The sequence below is a fragment of the Myotis yumanensis genome, unplaced genomic scaffold, assembly GCF_028538775.1.
Source record: "Myotis yumanensis isolate MYYU_CA2020_CCGP unplaced genomic scaffold, mMyoYum1.0.hap1 SCAF_13, whole genome shotgun sequence".
Lineage (NCBI taxonomy): Eukaryota > Metazoa > Chordata > Mammalia > Chiroptera > Vespertilionidae > Myotis > Myotis yumanensis.
Genome location: NW_027223764.1, coordinates 58,006,078 through 58,029,277, shown reverse-complemented (window position 1 = coordinate 58,029,277; position 23,200 = coordinate 58,006,078). Strand labels below are relative to the sequence as shown.

The 23,200-nt window shown below is 43.8% G+C and overlaps 1 protein-coding gene across 1 annotated transcript in view; it reads right to left on the bottom strand.

The window, feature by feature from the left end:
* Window positions 1–23,200, bottom strand: part of LOC139021563 (anthrax toxin receptor-like) — a 108,394-nt gene that overhangs the window by 35,537 nt on the left and 49,657 nt on the right. The window contains exons 2-9 of the mRNA XM_070431949.1: window positions 6,887–6,958; window positions 5,560–5,631; window positions 2,632–2,713; window positions 2,503–2,536; window positions 849–928; window positions 702–770; window positions 301–381; window positions 148–208 (exon numbers count right to left, since the gene is read on the bottom strand). Coding sequence (XP_070288050.1) covers window positions 148–208; window positions 301–381; window positions 702–770; window positions 849–928; window positions 2,503–2,536; window positions 2,632–2,713; window positions 5,560–5,631; window positions 6,887–6,958 — 551 coding nt within the window. The remainder of the gene's footprint in view (window positions 1–147; window positions 209–300; window positions 382–701; window positions 771–848; window positions 929–2,502; window positions 2,537–2,631; window positions 2,714–5,559; window positions 5,632–6,886; window positions 6,959–23,200) is intronic.

Below are 23,200 nucleotides of genomic sequence, written 5' to 3'. Positions count from 1 at the left end.
CACCACACTTATACAACATGCATAGAACACTCACCCCACCACACACACTGATACCACATGCTGACAGCACACCCACCACACGCACAGTACAGACTCACAACACAAACACACACTGCTTGTGTTTACAATAGCAACTTCACATCTTACCTTTTGCACAGAAACTTGAAGGAATGGCACTTGTAATTTCAATGCAGGTAGTTCTTGAGAGCTACAATGCAGAGTTGTCAGGGTCAGAAAGAGGTGGAACAGATTATGGTGGGAAGCCACGCCATCACCCTTCTCCCACCCAACCCAACTCACTGAATCTGCGATCTTCACTAGATCCTTGAACCCAGTGTCCACTCCAAACACGTGATTCTTGCTGTCTGCAATTTGATTCAGCTACAAGCCAGAGGTGACGGCATGAGCCACAGCCAGGAGTTGAGGACACAGCAGGTCCCCCTCCCAGGAGACAGAATCTGTTCTCAGGCCAAGTTAGACTCCCAGAGCCAGAGCCAGGTGCCCCCAGCAGCCCAGCCTCAGGGGGGAAAGCGCTCCAGCCCCCACCTCTGGTGTGGGTTTTACATGACACTGTTCCCCGTTTCTGCAGTGCCAATCTGTCCTCCAAGCATTCGCCCTGAGGTCAAGGACCAGCCACGGGCGAACCTTGGAAAGCCGCCTTTGAAACCTTCCCCACATGGGCTCAGGGGGTCTCTGGTTACCTGTTGTCTTCTATAGTCATTCACACCCACGCCGTAAATGACAGCCCCCAATTTCCGAGCCTTTTCAGCCTGGATAAAGACAGGGATGAGTACAAATCATGAAATGTGTGGAGCACAATGCTAGTAACGATGACAGATTGGACTCACTTCTTTCTTTGTCTCTTCAAATGCAAACTTTATCAGTGTTCCATCTGTCAGAGCGATAATCGTCACTGGGTTCTTGTTTTCTAAAGAAATACCAGGGAGCAGGGTGGTCATTAACAGCACCCGGAGTGACCAGGGCCACAGCACTTCCCCCCACACCTCCTCCTCTTGGGGAGAGGTCACCCAGACCCAATTATATGACAGCCAGTCCCCTGGAGGACTGTGCTACTGACTCCAGAGGAAGAGGGACCTTTGCCTGAACCTACTTTACAGATGCAGAGACTGAGCCCAGCTCAGGTCTCTTCCTACTGAACTCTCACTGCTACCAGATGTGCAACCTTTGCCCTGAAAGGCCACTCCAGCTGTTTCAGTGAGCACAGCCTTTCAGATGAGCAAAGGGAGAAGCCAGACCCACTGAGTCTAAGGCCCGGGTCCTGCTCCAGACAGAGCCTGAGGACACTCCAGTGGTTCCCACTCAAGGTCTGAGGCAGGTGGGCCACAGATCCCACGCCCAGCTCAACGCTGCTCCAAACCAGGTCCACACGTCTTTCCTGACTACAGCTGTGACCCTATTGTCCAAAAGGAGATGGCTCCGGCTGAGCACAGCCTGTCCCTCTGTTGGAGACACTGTCACAGGACCAGTGAACTGAAGGGAAGAAGCTGAACGACAGGAGTCAGAGCCAGAACTGTGGCCAGCGAGGGGCCCTCCGGGTCTTTCTTCTGCACACTGAATCCTGTGTGTCCTAGGTCCCTGGGTTTTGTTTTTTGCTTTTTCATGCAGCCCATGTTGGTCAAGCACCTCATCCTATATACTAAAGAGCTAATATGCAAATGGTCATCATGCCCTTGCCCCCTCGTGTCCTCACGCCCTGGCTCCGAGGCCGGGGGACCTGAGTACACACCCTCCCCGCCTTGGCGCCGGGGTTGGGGGACCTGAGACTATGACCCCAACCCCGGTATTGGGCCAGGGGATCTTAGGCCATGCCTGCCACCCAGCGGGGCTTGACGAAGGTGGGGCTGGCCTGGTCTGGGTCTTGCACTATTTTGAGGTGCATAGAGGTAGGCAGAGAATTGATTCTATGTCCCACAGTGCACCCCAGACTCTGACAGGAGGAGATTTTCATATACATTTTACTAATTTTCTTTCATCTCTAACACTTCCGTTATAGAGAAAGGGCAAATAGCAAAATTAAAATATTTCCTCTAATTAATTCTCTTTTAATGTGCATGAATTTTATGCACTGGGCCACTATACTATAATAATAAAAGTGAAATATGCTAATTAGACCAGATGTCCTTCCAGACTTCCTTCCGGATGAAGCTGGGCTGCAAAGGAAGCCTGGGTCCTGGGTGCCAAAGAAAAGTCGGTGCTGGCAGCCAGGGTAAGGAAGGTCTACTCTTGCACAAATTTCATGCATCCGGCCTCTAGTATTTAATAAGAACCAAGAATGTACCCACAGGATCCCATGCAGCTCTGAGAGACATCACTGGGTGGCTTTTATCCTGGCTGCACAGAGGAGCCTGCAGCACGGGGAGGGCAAACGCCTGCTCCAGTGTCAGCGCTGGGAAGTGGCCAAGTGGGTCTGTGTCCGGACCTCAGGGAGGCCCTGCCTACTTTATCCCAGACATGACCACATGAAGTCCGCAGGCAGCTTACCTCTAGATTTCTCTTTTTCAATCTGCTCAATTGCCTGCAACAAAATGAAACAATGATGGGTGAGATGACCCCAAAATAGTCTAAGAACTTGCAAAGCAGAGTAAATACTCAGAACTCTAGAGTGTGTACCAATTTAAGTCCCTCTTGCATGTTTGTGACTCCTGTAGGTACTATATTTCGAAGACTGCTAAGACCATCCTGTATTGCTTTTCTGAAAAAAATTTAAAAAGAGGGTAGAGGTTGAATGAGGAATTGACAGATAAAAAACACCCCAAGCTGTCCTGATGCCCTTTAGCACTGGGTTGACCTGCCTGGAAGGGAGAAGACACAGGCAAGAGGCCCTGCCATGGCTCTTCTGCCCTGAGACTTTGAAATTGATGGGTCTTGCTCAGTCCTGCTCTGTCGCCCATCTGGTGAGCACTGGGTGGGGCTGGAGGATTATGCTCTGCTAGTTCCAGAGCTATGGCCTGGCTCTCTCTGAGCTCATCCCTGTCTCAGGCACATGGACGTCAGGGATGTCACCAAGGGCCCTGCCTGGACCGTTGTGGTCAGAGGGGAGCATCCATGCATGTGCAGTGTCAACCCGCACCTCCAACGTGACTGGCAGTGTGTGAAGCTTCTGAGACGTCCCTCAGGGGCCACACTCTCCTCCAACAGGTAAGGCTGAGTTGGAAAAGGCCATCCTGCTAAGGCCCTGCCTGTGCCCACCTCCCCTGCCACAGACCCTGAGGTTGACTGGCTCCTCCCAAGCTCTGCCCCTCTGGGTCCGCGTTCCAGGATGTAGTCAAGATACTTAATGTGAGTGCAAGTGTTCCAGCCTCAACATGCTCCTAAGAACAAGAGCACCATTGGGAAGAGGCCCTAGGGCTGCCATGCAGGGAAGAGCAGTCCTCTGCAGGCTGCCTGGGTGGTGCCTGTCCACACTGTTAGTGCAGGGAGCAGAGCATGGCCTGGGGTATGCACTGGGGGCTAAGGTTCAGGGTAATCCAAGGGGACAGGGAGGAGTTGCCACAGAAGGCAGAGTGGAGCCTGGACCAGAAGGCTGGTTTCTCACTGCCTTTAGAATAGATGCTGCCCTCGGGGGGAGCTGGCACAGGCCAGTGGGGAGGGGAAAGGTCCATGGCCTGCCAGGCCAAGCCATGCCCTGTCCAGCACAGCACAAACACCCTCCCCTGTGCTAACCACACTTTGGAAGGTTTGCGTGTTTCCCACAGCAGCACACTTGCGCTGCCATGCCAGCCAGCCCTTCCCAGCTCTGGCCCAGGACCCAGCTAGCCTGGCCTTGCTCTCTTGAGCTGGTTCTCCCTGGCGCTGCCCTGCCAGCCCCCTTCTAAGCTTTGCTCCTGAAGGATCTCTGGCTCCTGCTGTCTCTAGAAGACCTCCTGTTCCAGTGTCACCTCCCATGGCCAGGATTTCACACTCTGGGCACCACCCCTGGGAGATGGCCCCACCTTCACCTTCCAGAGAGGACCTGGGACATCCTCTAGGGCAGCCATGGGCCAACTATGGCCCGAGGCCCAGATCCAGCCCATTTGAAATGAATAAAACTAAAAAAAAAAAAGACCGTACCCTTTTATGTAATGATGTTTACTTTGAATTTATATTAGCTCACACAAACACTCCATCCACACTTTTGTTCCGGCCCTCCGGTCCAGTTTAAGAACCCATTGTGGCCCTCGAGTCAAAAAGTTTGTCCACCTCTGCTCTAAGGGTCCCCACAGCTCGTCCTGGTCAGACCCTGAGCCCCGCTGTTGGAGGAGGCAGTGGTCTCCCTGTCCCCCAGGGGGTGCTCTTCCACCAGAGGCCCAGGCCCAGCCCCCATTGCCACTCTCCCTGCCCCCTCCAGAGTCCCTGCCCATGGACTTGCTTTCACCCACCTCAAACCCACCCAGGCCTCTCTGTCCTAAACACAAGCCACACACCCAATGAGAACCGTGCCTTCCCTCCCCTTGTAGGGAGAGCAGCCAGGCCCTCCTGCTCCTCCTTGATCTGGACATGGGGTGCTATGGCCATGCACTGGGCCTCACCCGCTCCTGCAGCCTGGCTGTCTCTGTGTCGCCTGCTGCTCCTGATTCTCTCCCAGGGCCCGCACAGCACCATGTGCCACAAATCCTGGCCTGCCGCCCCTCCTAAGCGTCCATCACTGTCTGTGGTGCCTCACCCACTCTGAATTGGGTTCCACTCTGGTGTGTCCATGGAATCTCGGCCTCCCAGCTGCTCAGAAGCTCCATAACTTCCCACTGTCAGGCGTGGGCACCATGATGGGGCTGCTGACGGCCCACCTGGGATGCAGGGGTGGCCGCCTTCCTCAAACACCAGCCCATCTGCTGCTCACAACTCAGGGCCTCCGGTCTCAGACACACCACGGGACCCAGCTCCCCTCCACTGAAGCCTGTCCCTTCAATCAAAAATCACGTCCTTTCTGGTTCTGTCTCTGTCCTGGCCCCAAACCCACTCGCCCAGGGCAGAGAGTGAGAGAGCACAGCAGGAGTCTGACACGGGCCATATTCATAAAGGACCACACCTCTGTGGTACCAGATCCCAGGACTGCTCACCGCCAGTCTGTGTTAAGAAAACGGGAGGGAGGGACTAAGGCTAGAGATGGTCTAGAACAGTGGTTCTCAACCTTCCTAATGCCGTGACCCTGTAATACAGTTCCTCATGTTGTGGTGACCCCCAATTTCATTGTTACAAATTGAACATAATTAAAGCATAGTGATTAATCACAAAAAACAATATGTAATTATATATGTGTTTTCTGATGGTCTTCGGCTATCCCTGTCAAAGGGTCATTAGGACACCCAAAGGGGTCGCGACCCACAGGTTGAGAACTGCTGGTCTAGAGGGACAGGGGCGGTCAGGGCCAGTACAGCCAGGTGGAGAGGGGGCTGGGGGCTGGGGCTGGGTCCAGGGTGGGCATGGATGGTAGGGGGAGCTCAGCCCAGCCCAACCTGCACACCAGTGTGCTCCCCCTTCTGTCTCAGGGAACCCCTCACTCACTGGCTCTCCCTTCAGCCTGGGCCACTGGGCCTGCCTAGGGGATGAAGCAGCACTTACCTATCTGAGGTGAGCGTCATGATGGTTTCACCCTGTGTGGAATAGGTGATGAAGGATATCCGTTGTTTTGGGCTGGGGACGAAGCACTCTTTGTGAGATGACACATACACAGGCTCAGAATGACCCTAATGAGCAGCCGGGGGAGGGGCGGGGGGCGCGTGACACCTACGCTTCCCCCACCCCAACTCTTCCACTTTGGGCCCATTTTCCAAACCCCAGTGTTTCCCATGAGTTAAGTGAAGAATTCTGAGATCATGCTCCTTCCTGGAGGGAAATCCCAGGATGGCTTCCTGCTCCAGCCCTGCACTCCAACAGCCTGTAGTCTCTCACACTCACACAGGCCTGTATGCAGGCTCACCCCACACGTGCCCATGCGTGCCGCACACACACAGGGAGATAGACACCTGTGCATCCTATGTGAACGTTCTCTTCTACTGTCAATTCCTCTGGATCTTCACTGCTCTTCCCATCTTGCCTGTCTTCCCCACCTCATCTCATCTTAAATTGTTCTTGCTTTTTGCAAGAATACACCCCTCACTTTTTTCTCTCTGGCCACTGTCTTATTGATCTGCTTCCCTCCATTATGCCTTGGCTAAATGGCTTCCATAAATTCCTAGCTCTGCTTGCTACTGCTCCTGGCTCTTGTTCCACTTTACCCACAATCATCCGGATTTTCTTGTAGCAACTAACCTTGATCGCTTCAACCATTGCTCAAGATTCTTCCATAGCTCCTATTGTTCACAGCAGGAAGTGCCAACCCCTGGGGCTGGCGTTATGAACCTCTATGGCCTCAGTCCCACTGTGTCAGTCTAGCCTCCTTCCCTTCCCTCCTCAGTGTTAACCTCACTCTTCAGTCAAACAGACCACTCCCTCCACAGGCAGTCTCCAGTGGGTCCTGCGGCCCTGTCTTTCCCTATTTTTCAAGCCCTAGTCCAAATTTCTGCATCCTCTCTCAAGCCATCCTGGATTTTTTTCTAGGAATTTTTGTTTATTCCTTCAAGTTGCCTTATAAGTCCTATGCCCTTTTCTGTTTGCCCTCAGCACCATTTACCCAGGTGTTCAGCTACTGTATTACTGGTTTGCCTTTTTCCTAATCTATGAGGTCCTCAGTGGCAGCCTTGTTCCTTGCTCTATGGTCTGATTTCAAGCCTGGAACCAAGCAAAGCCTCCAAGCCCTAGTGGGACTAGACTGCCCTGTCCTTTCCTGCTTCAGAGCCCTGCTCTGGGCTCTGTGCCCCTGCTCTGTGGGACCCCCAAGCCCACTGAGTCTAAATGGCTACGTGCTCTGCCCAGCAGGGGAAACACCCTGCAGCATGAAGATCCATACTTTTCAAACTTCTTCACCACCTCCTCCACCATGTTGTAAACGTGGATCCAGTTGTTGCCCACACTGCCCGACCTGAAAATGAAGACTTGTGTCAGAGGGAGTAGGTGCATCCACCCTGATGGCATAATTTGTCTTTTCTACCTCCCAGCATTTCCTGTATGAAGTTCCTCCCAACTTCTTATAGTTGAAGGCTGATGATAGGGGCAGAAATAGAATGTTGGGGAACCAGCTGGAATTGTAAGAAATATGAATCATGCTCTGTTAACCGTGACTGTTTTGTTTTGATTAGAGAAGGCACATTCTAACCAGGCTGGTGGTCACATCTGGGAGCTCACCAGGAAATGCAGCCCTTCCTTCCCACTTGGAGCTGCCTATTATCAGGGAAAGATGAACAACTTCTTTGCAGAAACCAGAGCCAGAAACCAGAGTCGCCAGCCCTTTGAAGACCCTGCCTTTGCATATCACTCGCCACTGAAAGACCCCAACTCTTATTTATCACTAAGCCCTTTGAAGATACCCAGCCTTTTACATATCTGCAAACTTCCCATTTGCCATTTTGCCTACTTACCCATGTAATCTTTGTCCTTCTACCCGATATAGGCAGCTGGCATATGGTGGGGTGCAGAGCAGATTTTTGTGGATGACCTGCTGCTCTCCCATACTTCCAGAAGTATTGGAAAAAAATGCTCATACATGATTCAACCCTGTCTCTGCTTAATTGGCTCAAGTAATGACAAGCAGCATGAACCCACTGATTGTCTGGTTACACATTCTGGAGAACATGAAGGGGTGTAAGAGAGGGACTCCTCTGGGATGAGTACTGGGCATTCTGCTTACTGTCTGGACTGAGGGTTCCTGGGGATGAGCCCTGAACTCTTACTTGTAGCGCTGTTTTGAATCTCAGCCATAGCCTCAGCAATTTCCGTCATCTCACCTGAGACCTAAGTTGAATAAAGCATTTTTGTAGGAGGAATCAAGTGTGTTAGTATGGCATGAGAAGCAGTGGCTGCTTCCAGTCTGGGGTTCCTTGAGAGGAAGGATGCACTATGTATGGCACATTGCACTGCCTCTCGTCTGGGCTTAAGGTATGCATTTACTGGGTGAGTCTGATCAGCTCTGGATGGCAAGAGACCTCCAGCGGTCCTTGGCCTGGTCTCCAAGCCCTTAGCCTGAGCCCCTATGGGATGAGAGACATTGCTCTGCTTCAGTGTTGGTTTGTTTGTTTTTACTCAGGGCATTCTGTGTTGTCTGTGGCTGGACAGACAAGGAGCATGGTGTGAAGCTCTTGTCGGTAGGTGTGTGCGCCTGTAAATTCTATATAATAAAAGCCTAATATGTGAATTGGCTGAATGGCAGATTGACTGGCGGAACAACTGGTGGAATGAACGGTTGCTATGATGCACACTGACTACCAAGGGGCAGATGCTCAATGCAGGAGCTGCCCCCAGCCTGCAGGCCTCAGGCCAGCCAAGGTGGGTGACAGCAGGGGCCCCAATCACCCTGCCTTTCACCCCAAAGATCAGTCCTGATTGCCAGCCAGGCCTAGGGACCCTACCCGTGTAAAAATTTCATGCAGCAGGAGTCTAGTATCCTATATAATAAAGATGTAATATACAAATTGTCATTACGCTGTGAAGTGTAATGACCAACTGCATAACAACCAGATCACGGATCAGCAGGAGGGTGGGGCAGTGAGCTGCAAGCAGGTGGCAGAGAGCTACAGGAAGGGGCAGGGCAGTAAGATATGAGAGGGGCCGGGGGTGGAGGGAGCTACAGGAGGGTGAGGCAGTGGGCGGAGAGCTACTGGGGGGCAGCAGCAAGCTACTGGTGAGCTACTGACACACGGATTCGTGCACAAGGCTTCTAGTTGTATATAAGAGTGTCTCTGTTGATTGTTGCTTTGTGTGTCTTTGTTGTTTGGTTTAATTTGTTTAAGGATGAGACTTCAGGAACTTCCCAGCAGCTGCTGAACATTCTTAATTTTTGGGACCCTTCCTGCTCTCCCTCTCAGGGCATCAGCCACCAGAAGTTCTTAGCGAGTAAGAGTTCTTGTTTGTCTGTCTGTAATGTAACTTTGGTTACTGATGTACTTTACCTGCTTTCTATCTTTTGGACACTTAGTTTGCTCTTTGCCCTTTTATGAACATAGGGAATCCTCTGTGTCTGCTATGTGGGCTTTGCTTCTCAGTACCAAAGGTCATTTACTCTGCTTGGTTAGTGTGAGATAGGATTCTAAGGCTAATGTCCCAGTCCATACTTTTTAAAAAAGTATATTTTTATTGATTTCAGAGAGGAAGGGGAGAGAGAGAGAGAGAGAGAGAGAGAGAGAGAGAAAGAGAGAAACATTGATTGGTGACCTCCACCCCATACTGGGAATGGAGCCCACAACCTGGGCATGGGCCTTTGAGCAGAATCGAACCTGAGACCCTTCAGTCTGCAGGCCCAGTCCATTCTTTTGAGAGTACTCATTTATTTACTGTAGGGGTTTTTGTTTGTTTCTGTTCTTAAGATCTCTTCTGATATGCAAGATTTCATGTTGTTACAGTCTACTCAGAAAGAATAATGGGAAGTAAATCCTTCTAAACGTCCAAGTCTTTTTCCTGGGAGGACCCGTTCTGCAGAAGTGCTCTCCAGTCAGCTGCAGAAATAGCATTGGGGGAAGGGGCACTCCCATTTTGTAAAGAAGAATTAGCCATGACTTATCCCTGTTACAATATTTGCCAAGAAAATGCCTTGGGTAATAATAATTGGTTTTAAAATCTCAAAGTCATTTAGACATAATAAATGGATATAACTAAAATGAAGGGTTTATAATAAAGCTTTTCAGTGATAATTTTATGCCTAAATGTATTTTTCTAAAGTCCTTGGTAACTTAAAACTTTGGAGTTTGCTGGGTTAAATTGTAAAAATTATTAAATACCTAGGTATTTTGAAACAACAAAATACTGAAGTATTAATTAATCTGAGTTTGCCTACTTTTGGATTTTTATTACAGAGAATCTAGAGGATAAATTTGAATCTGTTAATGAATATGTCTTGTATTTTATTTGAAGTATATCTCTTAAAAATGTGAATGTATTGCTAATCTGAGAAATATTAAGTTCTTGCTTGTCAACTAAAAATGAAGGTATCCAAGAGTTACAAATTCTAACTTATTGGAAAGAAATTGTATGGTATGGAGATGCATTTTTGAAGAGAAAAAGAAAGTAAGTTGTTCTAAAGATAAATGAATAATAGGATTTATGAAAATTATAGAAGGACTGTGAAGAGAAATCTTAAAAGAAATTTATAGGTAATCTGAATAATCAACTTAATTAGATAAATGAATCTAAAAGAAGCTAATACAGAATTCGTTTAGTCCTTTTCCAGTCTGTTAAAAGGAAAAAAGTTTTTTCTGTATTTGCTTAGGAAGAAAACATTCTATAAATTATTGAAATGATTACATATTGTGTTATTTTAATTCGGTACTTAGTTACTTAAAATGTGATCTTAAACGTGGGAACTTAAGTTTTGCTAGCCTGTGTGTGTGTTTAATACCCTTTTGTCACTTTGAATGAATAAATAGTCTAATTCTGTTTAATAATGATGATACACAATCTTTTGGTAAAATAAGTTTGACAATCTTCCCAGGGTTTGAATTTTAAGAAACTTTTTTTTTTTTTTACAAAAAATTGGCTTTTGGTCATTTGAATAGGCTCTGGAATGCCTCAAGGATTTGTTTTCTCTCCTTATGAAGAAATATTTTCTGTTTAAAGTACATAGGAAACTTTTACAAATAAATAAATAATAACTCTAATAATAACTCCTAAAATACTTTATTTTGCAGAAAGGACAAGATTCTATTATAACCATATCCATAACTGTGTCATTTTAAATTTCTTCTTGTCATTTAGAGATAGTCATTGTTTTGATATAATGCATTTGGAAAATGTTACACCTTCTGAGGGATCCATGGAAAGGACTCTGACATTTTCAGATCATTCCCTTCAAACTGGATGAAAATTATTAGAACTCTATGAAGTATCTCGATTTATAGAAATACTGGCAAGAAAAATCAGGGGAAATTATTAATGGACTGAATAAACTGAAAGTAATTATATAGTTTTTGTATTAAGTATTGCTGATTCTTAAAATTTTTGTTTTTCAGATATCAGGAAGCATTTTTAAAGCAATTTGGAAAATTATATATTTTTCTACCTGATTCCTCCAGAATTTGGCAATATATTTCTTTGCATGAATTCAATAGGACCAGTTTCCAACCAGTTTCGTTAACCAAGACTTTGACTGGAGTGTCATGTCTGAGAGTGACATCCTGAACTCTGGATGTCACCAAGAAGCTTTAAGGAAAGAGGCCGATGTGAACACCTTGGAGAAAAGCCTAGTACCTTGCTTGGTCACGTGGCTCATGGCAGTGTCTCCAGGTAAGGAATGAAGGCTGCTTTCCTGAGAGATGGCAAGGAAGAAACCTCAAGACATCATTAGGGACCTCAGCTTGAGGAATTCACCCAAGTCTGCAGGTATTGCAGGAAAGCCTGATGGCAGCTAGGTGGCGTGGTGTCTTCGCCCTGCGGGGCGAATTAAAGCTCAATCATGAGATTCCAGCAAAGCATATATTTTTAAAAGTCTGTGTGATCAACTGTTATTCTTCTTGTGTTTATGCAAAAAATCAGGCCAAATTGTAACTAGACTTAATGCACTAAATAAATCGGTCTTTATTTGGCTCTCTAATAAAAATGAGGGTGATTTTAGGGGGAAAATGTGTTTCAATAGGGAATTATTAGAACTGAAATGTTTTGTCCTTCCACCAGACCATTTGTCATAATTTTTGCTGTTCTGTTGCCCAATAATACTAAATTATTTATTTATTTGTTTGTTTGTTTGTTTATTTATTTAGTATTTATTCTCATATGAGGACATTTTCTCATTGATTTTTAGGGAGAGTGGAAGAGAGAAGGAAAGACAGAGTGAAACATCGATGTGAGAGAAACTCATCAATTAGTTCTTCCTGCTCAAGCCCAGACCAGGGGCACAGGCTGGGGAGGAGCCGCAACCAAGGTATGAGTGCTTGAGTGGAATCGAATCTGGGACCCTTTCTTTGGTCTGCAGACTGATGCTTTATTCACTGAGTCAAATCGGCTAGGGCCTCTGCCCACTCTTTAATATGATTTTTTGGTGTTGAGTTGTATGAATACTTTATAAATGTTGGATATTAACCCCTTATCATATGTATCATTGGAAACATATTCTCCCAATGGGTAGGTTGTCTTTTTTGTTGTTGATTTCTTTTGCTATGCAAAACCTTTTTTGTTTGATATAGTCCCATTTATTTTTTTCTTTTGTTTCCCTTGCCCAAGGAGATATATCAGAAGAAAATATTGCTAAGAAAATGTCAGAGATTTTACTGCCTATGTTTTTTCCTTCTAGGATTTTTATGGTTTTGAGATTTACTTTTAAGTCCTCCATCCATTTTGAGTTTATTTTTGTAAATGGTGTAAGAAGGGGGTCTAGTTATTTTTTGCATGTATCTGTCCAATTTTCCCAACACCACTTATTGAATAGACATTCTTTACTCCATTGAATGTTCTTTTCCTCTTTTGTTATATATTAATTGACCATAAAGGCATCATTTTATTTCTGGGCTCTCTATTCTGTTCCATTGATCTATGTATATATTTTTATTCTGTCATGCTGTCATTTTCAAATACATTGTTTTCTATCTCAACTACTGTTGACATACAATATTATATTAGTTTCAGGTGTACAACATAATGACTAGACATTTATGTAACTTACAAAGTGATCATTCAGATCAGTGCAGTACCCATCTGACACCATACATAGTTATAATATTATAGACTTTATTCCCTACGCCATACTTTAAATTCCCATGACTGTTTTTATAATTGACAATTTGTAAATCTTAATCCTTTCCCCTTGCTTAACTGTTTTCCCAAATCCCTTCCCATCTGGCAACCATCAATTTGTTCTCTGTATCTATGAGTTAGTGACATGCTATTAAAAAAATCTTTATTGTTGAAAGTGTTACATAAATCCCATTACCCGCTCCCTACCAATGACTCCTTCTAGCCTGCACCCAGCCCCTGCCCCAGGCCTTCACCGCACTGTTGTCTAAGTCCATGGGTTCATTAGACTCCACATGTGAGTGAGATCATGTGATACTTGTCTTTCTCTGACTGACTTATATCACTTAGCATAATACTCTCCTGCTCCCTCCATGCTGTCTCAAAGGGAAAGAGCTCCTTCTTTTTAACTACTGCATAGTATTCCATGGTGTAAATATATCACAGCTTTTTATACACTCATCTGCTGATGGGCAGTTCGGCTGTTTCCATATCTTAGCTATTGTAAATTGTGCTGTTACAAACATAGGGGTTTATATATTCTTAAACATAAGGTATATATTCTTTCTGATTGGTGTTTCAGGATTCTTAGGATATATTGCTAGGATTGGGATCACTGGGTCAAATGGCAGTTTTCTTTTCTCCACATTCTCGCCAGCACTTGTCATTTGTTGATTTGTTGATTGTAGCCATTCTGACAGGTGTGAGATGACACTTCATTATAATTTTAATTTGTATCTCTCTGATGATCAGTGACTGTACATTTTTCTTATCCTCTTGGTCATCTGTATGTCCACTTTGGAGAAGTGTCTACTTAGGTCCTTTTCCCATTTTTTAATTGTATTGTTTGTCTTTCTGTGTTTAAGTTGTATGAGTTCCTTATACATGTTTGAAATTAACTCCTTATCAGACACTTAATTGACAAATATGTTCTCCCATGTAGTGGGCTTCCTTTTCATTTTGTTGATGATTTCTTTTGCAGTGAAGGAGCCTTATTTTGATGTAGTCCCATCTGTTTATTTTCTCTTTTGTTTCCCTTGCCCTAGGAGATGTGTCAGCAAACATATTGCTATTTGAGATGTCTGAGATTTGCTGTTAATGGTTTCTTCCAGGATTTTTATGGCTTCAGGACTTACATTTAAGTCTTTTATGCATTTTGAGTGTATTCTTGTGTATGGTGTAAGTTGGTGGTCTAGTTTCATTTTTTTTTTGCATGTATCTGTCCAATTTTTCCAACATTTACTGAAGAGACTGTCTTTACTCCATTGTATGCTCTTGCCTCCTGTGACAAATATTAATTGATCATAGGCTTGGGTTAACTTCTGGGTTCTCTGTTCTGTTCCATTTGTCTATATGCCTATTTTTGTGCCATTTCCCATTGTTTTGATTATAATGGCTTTGTAATATAACTTGATACCTGTTATTGTGATCCCTCCAACTTTGTTGTTCTTCTTCAAGATTTATTGTGGCTATTGAGGGTCTCTTTTGTTCCATATACATTTTGGAGTATTTGTTCTAGATCTCTGAAATATTCCATTGGTATTTTAATAGGGATTGCATCCAATCTATAGGTTGCTTTGGGTAGTATGGACATTTTAATGATGTTAATTCTACCAATCCATGAACACTTAATATTCTTCTACTTTTTTATATCTTCCTCTATCACATTTTTCAATGTTCCATAGTTTTATGAGTACAAGTCTTTAAGTCCAGAGGGTTAAGTTCATTCCTAAGTATCTTAATATTTGTGTTGCAATGGTAAATGGGAATATTTTAGGTTCTCTTTTTGAGAATTCATTATTGATATATAAAAATGCCATCAATTTCTGGGTGTTAATTTTGTATCCTGTTATATTGCCAAATTTATTTATTAAATACAGTAGTTTTTTGGTGGTATCTTTAGTGTTGTCTGGGTGCAATATCATGTGATGTGTGAATAAGGACAGTTTTACTTCCTCCTTTTCAATATGGATGCCTTTTCTGTTTTCTTTCTGGTTGCTCTGGCTTATACTCTCAGTACTATGTTGAATAAGAGTGGCGAAAGGACATCCTTGTCTTGTTCATATTCTTATGGGAAATGGTTTTATTTTTTCTCCATTGAGTATCATGTTGGCTGTAGGTTTGTCACATATGGCCTTTATTATGTTGAGGTGTGATCCCTCTTCTCCCCCTGTTCTGAGAGTTTTTATGAAAAATGGGTGTTGGATTTTCTTGAATGCTTTTTCTGCATCTATTGATATTATCATGTGATTTTTGTCTTTCAATTTGTTTATGTGATGTATCACATTTATTGATTTGCAAATATTGTACCAGTTTTGCATCCCTAGAACAAATCCCACTTGGTCATAGTGTATGACCTTTTTAATATATTGCTAGGTCCAATTTTCTCACATTTTGTTGAGGATTTCAGCACCTATTTTCATCAAGGATATTGGCCTGTAATTCTTTTTCTTATAGTGTTTGTATCTGGTTCTAGAGTTAAGATAATGCTGGCCTCATAAAAAGAGCTTGGAAATTTTCCTTTTTCTTGGATATTTTGGAATAGTTTGAAGTGTTTAGATGTTAGTTCTTTGAATGTTTGGTAAAATTCCCCTGTGAATTTCCCAGACCAGGGTTTTAGTTTGCTGTTTTTTTTATTATTATTGTTATTATTATTATTATTATTATTATTATTACTGCTTAAATTTCATCAGTTGTCATTGGCCTATTTAGGTTTTCTGATTCTTTCTGATTGAGTTTTTGAAGATTGTACTTTTCTAGAAAATTTTTCCATTTTGTTGTTGTCTAGCTTGTTGGCATATAGCTGTTCTTAGTATTTGCTTATAAATCCTTTGTAATTCTGCGGTGTTAGTTGTTGGAACTAACTCTTTCATTTCTGATTTTATTTATTTGCGTCCTCTCTCTTTGTTTCTTGATGAATATGGTTGAAGATTCATATTCATATTTAAATATATTTTTGTTGATTTCAGAGAGGAAGGGAGAGGGAGAGAGTGATAGAAACATCAATGATGAGAGAGAATCATTGCTTGGCTGCCTCTTGCTCCCTACTGGGGATTAAGCCTGCAACCTGGGCATGTGCCCTTGACCAGCATCCAACCCAGGAACCCTCTATCTACTGAGCCAAACCAGCTAGGGCAATGTTGTTTATCTTTACAAACTACTAGATCTTGGTTTCATTGATTTTTTTTGTGTTTTTTTTTAATTGGTGAAGCTCTTTATCTAACCTTCAATTCTAAATGATAGCTTTACTAGGTAGAGTAATCTTGGTTCTTGGTTCTTGCCATTCATTGCTTTGAATATTTCTTGCCTGCAAAGTTTCTGTTGAGAAATCAGCTGACAGTTGTATAGGCACTCCCATGTAGGTAACTAACTGCATTTCTCATGCTGCTTTTAAGACTCTCTCTTTGTATTTAACCCTTGGTATTTAAATTATGATGTGTCTTGGTGTAGGCATCTTTGAGTTCCTCTTATTTTGGACTCTCTGTGCTTCCTTGTAAGTTTATTTATTTCGCCAGGTAGGTGAAGTTTCTGTCATTATTTCTTTAAGCAGGTTTTTAACAGCTTGATCTTTCTTTTCATCTTCTGGCACCACCATAATGCAGATGTTGGTAGCCTTGAAGTTGTCCCAGAGGTTCCTTATACTCTCTTCATATTTTTAGATTCCTTTTTCTTTTTGCTCTTCTGAATGTGTGATTTTTGCTTCCTTGTATTCCAAATCATTGATTTGATTCTCAGAATCCTCTACTCTCCTGTCAAATGCCTATAAGTTATTCTTTACTTCAGTTAGTGTATTTTAAATTCGTGACTGGTTATTTTCCAAATCTATGACATTCTCAATAATATCCTTGAAGGTCTGACTAAGTCCCTTGAAGCTCTCATGAAGATCCTTGAGTAATCTTAAAACCGAAGTTCTGTTCTCTGTATTTATTCGTTTGCTTGCCTCCATTTCTTTAATTTGTGACATGTTTCTTTGTCTCTGCATTTTGGCTACTTCCCTGTGTCTGTTTCTATGGTAGAACTGTTATGTCTCCTGGAGTTGGTAGATTGGCCTTTTGTATTAGGTGTCTTGTAGGGCCGAGTGGCTCAGACTTCCCAGTTACCTGAGCTCAGCACTCTAGGTGCATCCCTGTGTTGGCTGTGTGCACAATGTTGTAGTTGAGCCTTGATTGCTGTTGGCATCACTTGGAGGAATTGACCTCCAGGCAATTGGCTGTGAGGACCAGCTGTGTATACAATGGATGAGTGGCTGTGCAGGAGACACACCTATGGAGCAAGAGTTGCTTCAGTGAGCCTTTGGTGCTCATTGAGTCTGACCCTTGAGTGTGACACTTGTGGATGTGTAGAGTTGTAATGTGTTATTGTTTGAAGCTGTCCACCTGGTGCACTGGCTCGGTGGCCTCCTAAGGGGTGCAAAGCCAGCCACTGTCTGGGGCCACGCAGCAGGAGCTACAGAGTGATCTGCAGATGGCTGCTACTTTTATAGGACTAGGAAGTGCCCAGAAAGTCCCAATTGTGACACAAGGCATGCTACTGCTAGTACCTGGTCTTGGGCCTTTTATTGATAGGTTTGTGGCATGGTGATTCCAGCTATTGCTTGTTTAAGAGTTTTTAGCAACGTCTGAATCCTGAGCCAGGACAGGCCAGATGTATGGAAAAGCCTCTGCAAACAGCTTGCGTGGGCCTTCAAATTGGATGGTGTAGGGTCTCAGGGAATCACCTGGAAAGCAGTGTAGGTCATGCTGATGGAAACTCAGATATGATTCCAGTCAGCTCTGAGATGTGGAGTGGGGCGGGGAGGTGTCAACACAGGAACATGACTCCTGTGAGCACACCATAAGATAGCCACCCCTGAGTTCCTACCTTGTTGCCAGACAGTCCAGTTTCTCCTTTTATGTCCCTGAATTCTTCCAAAGATGGCAGTCAATGCTGGAACTCAGAGGAAGCCAGACTACATAAGTTTGTGTGCGGGTCCTTTAAGAGGAATACCTGGGATTTAAGCAGCCTTTATGTCATTCAGCCACAATCCCTGTGGGTTTTTATAGCCTGAAGTTTGGAGACTTCTCTTCCCAGCTCTGGGACCCTGGTTTGGGGGGCACAGTGTGGGGATGGGACTCCCTGTTTCTCAAGGGAGGCATTGGAGATATCTTTCTCTGTTAAAAAATGACACATGTGGGTGTCAGACAAGCCATTCTGCACCTTCACCCCTCCTACAAGTCTCAATGTGCCTTCTTCTTTACTTCTCTAGTTGTAGGACTTCCATTCAGCCAGATTTCAGATGGTTCTCAATGATGGTTGTTCTGTATTTTAGTTGTAATTTTGATGTGGTTGTGGTAGGAGGCAAAGACAGACATTTACCTATGCTGCCATCTTGGTTCTGATCTTTATTATTTTCTAACACGTGGTCTACTTTTGAGAATGACCCATGTGCACTTGAGAAGAATGTATATTCTGCAGCTTTGGGGTGAAATGTTCTGTAAATGTTAATTAAATCCATACGATCTAGTGTGTCATTTAGAGTCACTGTTTTCTTGTTGATTTTGTGTTTGGGAGATCTATCTATCTAGTGAAGTCAGTGGGATGTTAAAGTCACCTACTATAACTGTTTTGCTGTCAATTCCTTCCTTAAAGTCTTCCAGAAGTTTTCATTTTTTTAAATATATATATAGTAGGTGCTACTATATTGGGTGCATATATGTTTACCAGGGTTATATCCTATTATTAGATCAATCCCTTTAGTATTATGTAGTGAGCTTTACTGTCTCTTGTGATGCCCTTCATTTTGAAGTCTATTTTTTCAGATCTGAGTATTGCTAATCCTGAATTTTTTCATTTCCCCTTGCATGGAAAATTTTTTCCATCCCTTCACTTTCATCCTATGAGAGTTGTTTGTTCTGAGGTGGGTCTCTTGTAGACAGCAAACATTTGGGTCATGTTGTTGTATCCATTCAGCTGCCATATATATATTTTTTGGAGCATTTAATCAATTTATATTTGATTGTTGTTGATCAGTACCTATTTATTGCCACTTTAATTCTGTATGCCTATGTTTCTCTCTCTGTTTCTTATTACAGCAATCCCTTTGGTATTTATTGCAGTGCTGGTTTGGTGGTGATTAAATCCTGTAGCCTTTTATTTCATCTGGGATGCTCTTTATTTCACCATCTATTTTGAATGCTATGATAGCCTTGCTGGATATAGTAATCTTAGTTTCAGATGCTTGCTTTTCATTACCTTGAGTACTTCATGCCATTCCCTTCTGGCCTGTAGAGTTTCTGATGCAAAAATATCTGACAGCCTTATGGGAGCTCCTTAGTAGGTAACCAATTCCTTTACTCTTGTAGCCTTGAAGAGCCTCTCCGTTTTGTAATTTTTGGTATTTTAATTATGATGTGTCTGGGCACAGGCCTGTTTGGGTTCTTCTTGCTTGGGACTCTTTGTGCCAGTGAACTTGTGTGACTTTTTCCTTGACCAAGTTAGGGAAGTTTCCTGCCATTATTTCAAAAAGGTCCTTTAACCTTTGCTCCCTTAAGCTGTCTCCTGTTTTTTTTTTTTATTTTTGGTTTTCTAATTAAGTAATTTTTTTCTACACTGTCTTGTAATTTACTGATATGATCCTCAGCTTCCAAGATGTTATTAACGCTCTGTTATTCTTCATTTTCAACTGGTAATTTTTCATAGTTTCTGTATCCCTTCTCATGCTGTTGAGCATACTTGTAATCATTATTCTGAACTCTATATCTGATAAATTTCTTATTTCCATTTCATTTAGCTCTTCTGGAAAATTATTTGTTCTTTCAACTGGGTCCTGTTTTTCTGTCTCTCCATTTTGACTGCCTGTTTGGGGTTGTGTTTATGTATAAGGTATATCTGCTACTATTCTTATTCTCTGGTGCAGGAGAATGCTAAACACTTAGTTACTGGCCCTAAGTACTGTTTGGAGCTATGGCTCCCTCTGCTGGTGCTGGGTGCCTTTGGAAAAGCAAAATGTGCACCAAGGAGGTATTTTCTTAGCCCCAGGTCTAGAAGAAATCAGGGGAAGACTCAAAGCTTCCAGAGATCCTCCTCTACCTCCAGTATGATTGTTATTCTCAGATTCAACTAGTCTCAGGAAATAGAACACAGCAAGCCATAGCATCCACAAGATGGGGAGCGAGATTTTCCAAAAGGGTGGGGCAATTGCTTCCCTCCCAAGCAAAAGCTGCCTGGATGGTAAAAATCTGCCTGAGAAAGATTTCATCTGCAGTATGAGGGAATGACTCAGGTTAAGAAGCCAGGACAGCTGCCCTCTGAGTTCTAACCTCAGAGCCCCAAACCTGGGTTCTCCTAACACAGCTGTAGTCTACTCTGCTCTCCCTTCTGGAGCCCAAGGTAAGTAGCTGCACATGAAATTTCATGTGTTGGCCCTTTAAAAAGGTGCCTACATTTCCAGCGGTGGACAACAGATGTTATGTCAGCACCTCTCGCAGTTCTGGTGCTCTGAGATAGGGAGCCCCTCCTGGGGTTTAGACCTCAGAATTCCCAATGGGAACCCACCACAGCTGAGATATCCCTCCAGTATTTCAGCTGCTGTCTGTGGGAGCCTGGACAGCCCTCTTCTGCCTCCACACTTTCTACCAGTCTCTATGCGGTTCCCACTTTCCATCCTTGGTTCTCAGTTCTCTTCAGTGAGTTTTCAGTTGATTACTCAGGCTGGTTTTTCTGTATTTTAGTTGTAATTGTAGTTTGGCCATGGGAGAGTGTCAGTGTAGCTTCCCCTTACTTTGCCACCATTTTGGAACTCTATGCCTAGTACAAGTTCCATGCTGTTTTTGTTTGTTTTTGTTTAAAGTATTACATATGACTTTTTTTTTCCCAATTGACACCCCCCGCCCCCCCGACTGCCACTCCACCCCACAGGACAAGTCCCCACTGCCCAAGTGTCTGTGTCCATTTGTTATGCTAATACGCATGCATATAGGTCCTTTTGTTGACCTCTAAACTGCCCCCCCCCACCTTTTCTCTGATGGTTTGTTCAGTGTTACCTTGTCTCTGGATCTATTTTTGTTCATTATATGCCACGTATGAGTGAGATCATGTGACATTTATCTTTCTCTGACTGTCTTATTTTGCTTAGCATAACGTTCTTCAGTTCCATCCATGCTGTTGCAAATGCTAAAAGTTCCTTCTTTTTTATAGCAGCACTAGAAGCCTGGTGCACAAATTTCATGAGGGATGGGGTTCCCACAGCCCAGCCTGCCCCTCTCACAGTCCAGGAGCTCTCAGTAGATGTCCTATTGATGGCCACAGTCTGGCAGCAGAGGCTCGGAGCAGGCGTCCCGTGTGTGTGTGTATGTGGGTGTGTGTGTCCTCACTGGGGGTCTGCCCCAGCCACATTGGAGGCTCAGAGCAGGCGGTGTGTGTGTTTGTGGGTGTGTGTGTGTGTGTGTATTCTGGGGGCCTGCCCCCAGCCATACCATGGAGGCTTGGAGTAGGTGCCCCTCTGTGTTGATCTCTCAGGCTCCTGGCCTCCACTGAATGTTGTAATCTCTATTGAGCTGTGGCCAGGGTGGGATGCTGCGTGCAGGCCGATCTTTCCTGCTCACGGATCACTGGATCGCCGGGGAGACCCGGGGGCAGGCCCTCCAGGGTGCTCCCTGCACCTGCACTTTCCTGCTCTGGGATCACCACAGCAACCCAGGAGCAGGCCCATCTGGGGGCTGTATGCAGGCCACACTTTCCTGTTCCGGGATCACCATGGTGACACAGGAACAGGCCTTGCTGGGTGCTGCCTACAGGCCACACATTCCTGCTCTCCAATCGCCTTGGGGTCCTGGCTGGGAGTGGGCCTTATGCAGTGCAAGGCTTAGGTGGCACACGGGGGTCCTGGCTGGGGGCGGGGCTTAGGCAGCATGATTTTGCCATCTGAGACCTGCCTCCCAGGGCTGCACATGGTGTGGATGGCGGCTTGTGCTGTCCCACCCTGCCTGCAGTATGCAAATTATCCGCCTTCTTTGTTGGTGGCTAATTTGCATATCACACTGATTAGCGAATGGGAGGCATAGCAAAGGTATGATCAATTACCATCTTTGTCTATTATTAGATAGAATAGTATTCCATTGTGTAGAAGCACCACAGCTTTAATCCACTCATCTGCTGATGGGCATTTAGGCTGAATACAAATTTTAGTTATCGTAAATTGTGCTGCTATGAACACAGGGGTGCATATACCCTTTCTGACTGGTCTTTCTGGTTTCTTAGGATATATTCCTAGAAGTGGGATCACTGGGTCAAATGGGAGTTCTTTTTTCAACTTTTTGAGGAAACTCCACACCGTTTTCCACAGTGGCTGCACCAGTCTGCATTCCTACCAGCAGTGCATGAGGGTTCCTTTTTCTCCACATCCTGACCAGCACTTGTCATTTGTTGATTTGTTGATGATAGCCATTCTGACAGGTGTGAGATGGTACCTTGTTGTTGTTTTGATTTGCATCTCTCAGATGATTAGTGACTTTGAGAATGTTTTCATAATAGTATGTCTCAGCCTTCTGTATGTCCTCTTTCAAAAAGTGTCTATTTAGGTCCTTTGCCCATTTTTTGATTGGATTGTTTATATTCCTTGTGTGAAGTTGTTTGAGTTCCCTGAAAGTTTTGAAGATTAAACCCTTAGCTGAGATAGCCTTAGCAAATATATTCTCCCATGAAATGGGTTTTCTTATTGTTTTGTTGATGGTTTCTTTTGCTGTACAGAAGCTTTTTATTTTGTAGTCCCATTTGTTTATTTTCTCCTTAGTTTCCATTGCCCTAGGAGCTGTATCGGTAAAGACATTGCTACAACATCTGTCTGAAATTTTGCTGCCTATGGAGTCTCCTAAGATTTTTATGGTTTTCTGTCTTACATTTAAATCTTTTAACCATTTTGAGTTTATTTTTCTGTATGGTATAAGTTGTTTGCTATGCTGTTTTGATTACTATAGCCTTGTTGTATAGTTTGATATACTACAAGGTAGCATGATACCTCCAACTTTGTTCTTTCTCAAGATTGCTGTGGTTATTTGGGATCTTTTGTAGTTCCACATAAATTTTGGATTATTTGTTCTAGTTCTCAAAAAATGCTATTAGTATTTTGATAAGAATTGCACTGAATCTATAGTTTGTTTTGGGTAGTATGGACATTTTAATGATGTTAATCTTTCTATTCATGAGCATGGTGTATGCTTACATTTATTTGTATCTTCAATATCTTAGAGTTTTCCAAGTACAGATATTTTACCTCCTTGGTTAAATTTATTTGTAGGTATTTTTTAAATACAATTGCTAATGGGATTTTTAAAAAGTTTCTCTTTCTGATAGTTCATTATCCTATATAATGAAAGGCTAACATGCAAATCTTTCAAACAGTGGAACAACCGGTCACTATGACACGCATTGACCACCAGGGGGCAGGTGCTCAATGCAGGAGCTGCCCCCTGATGGT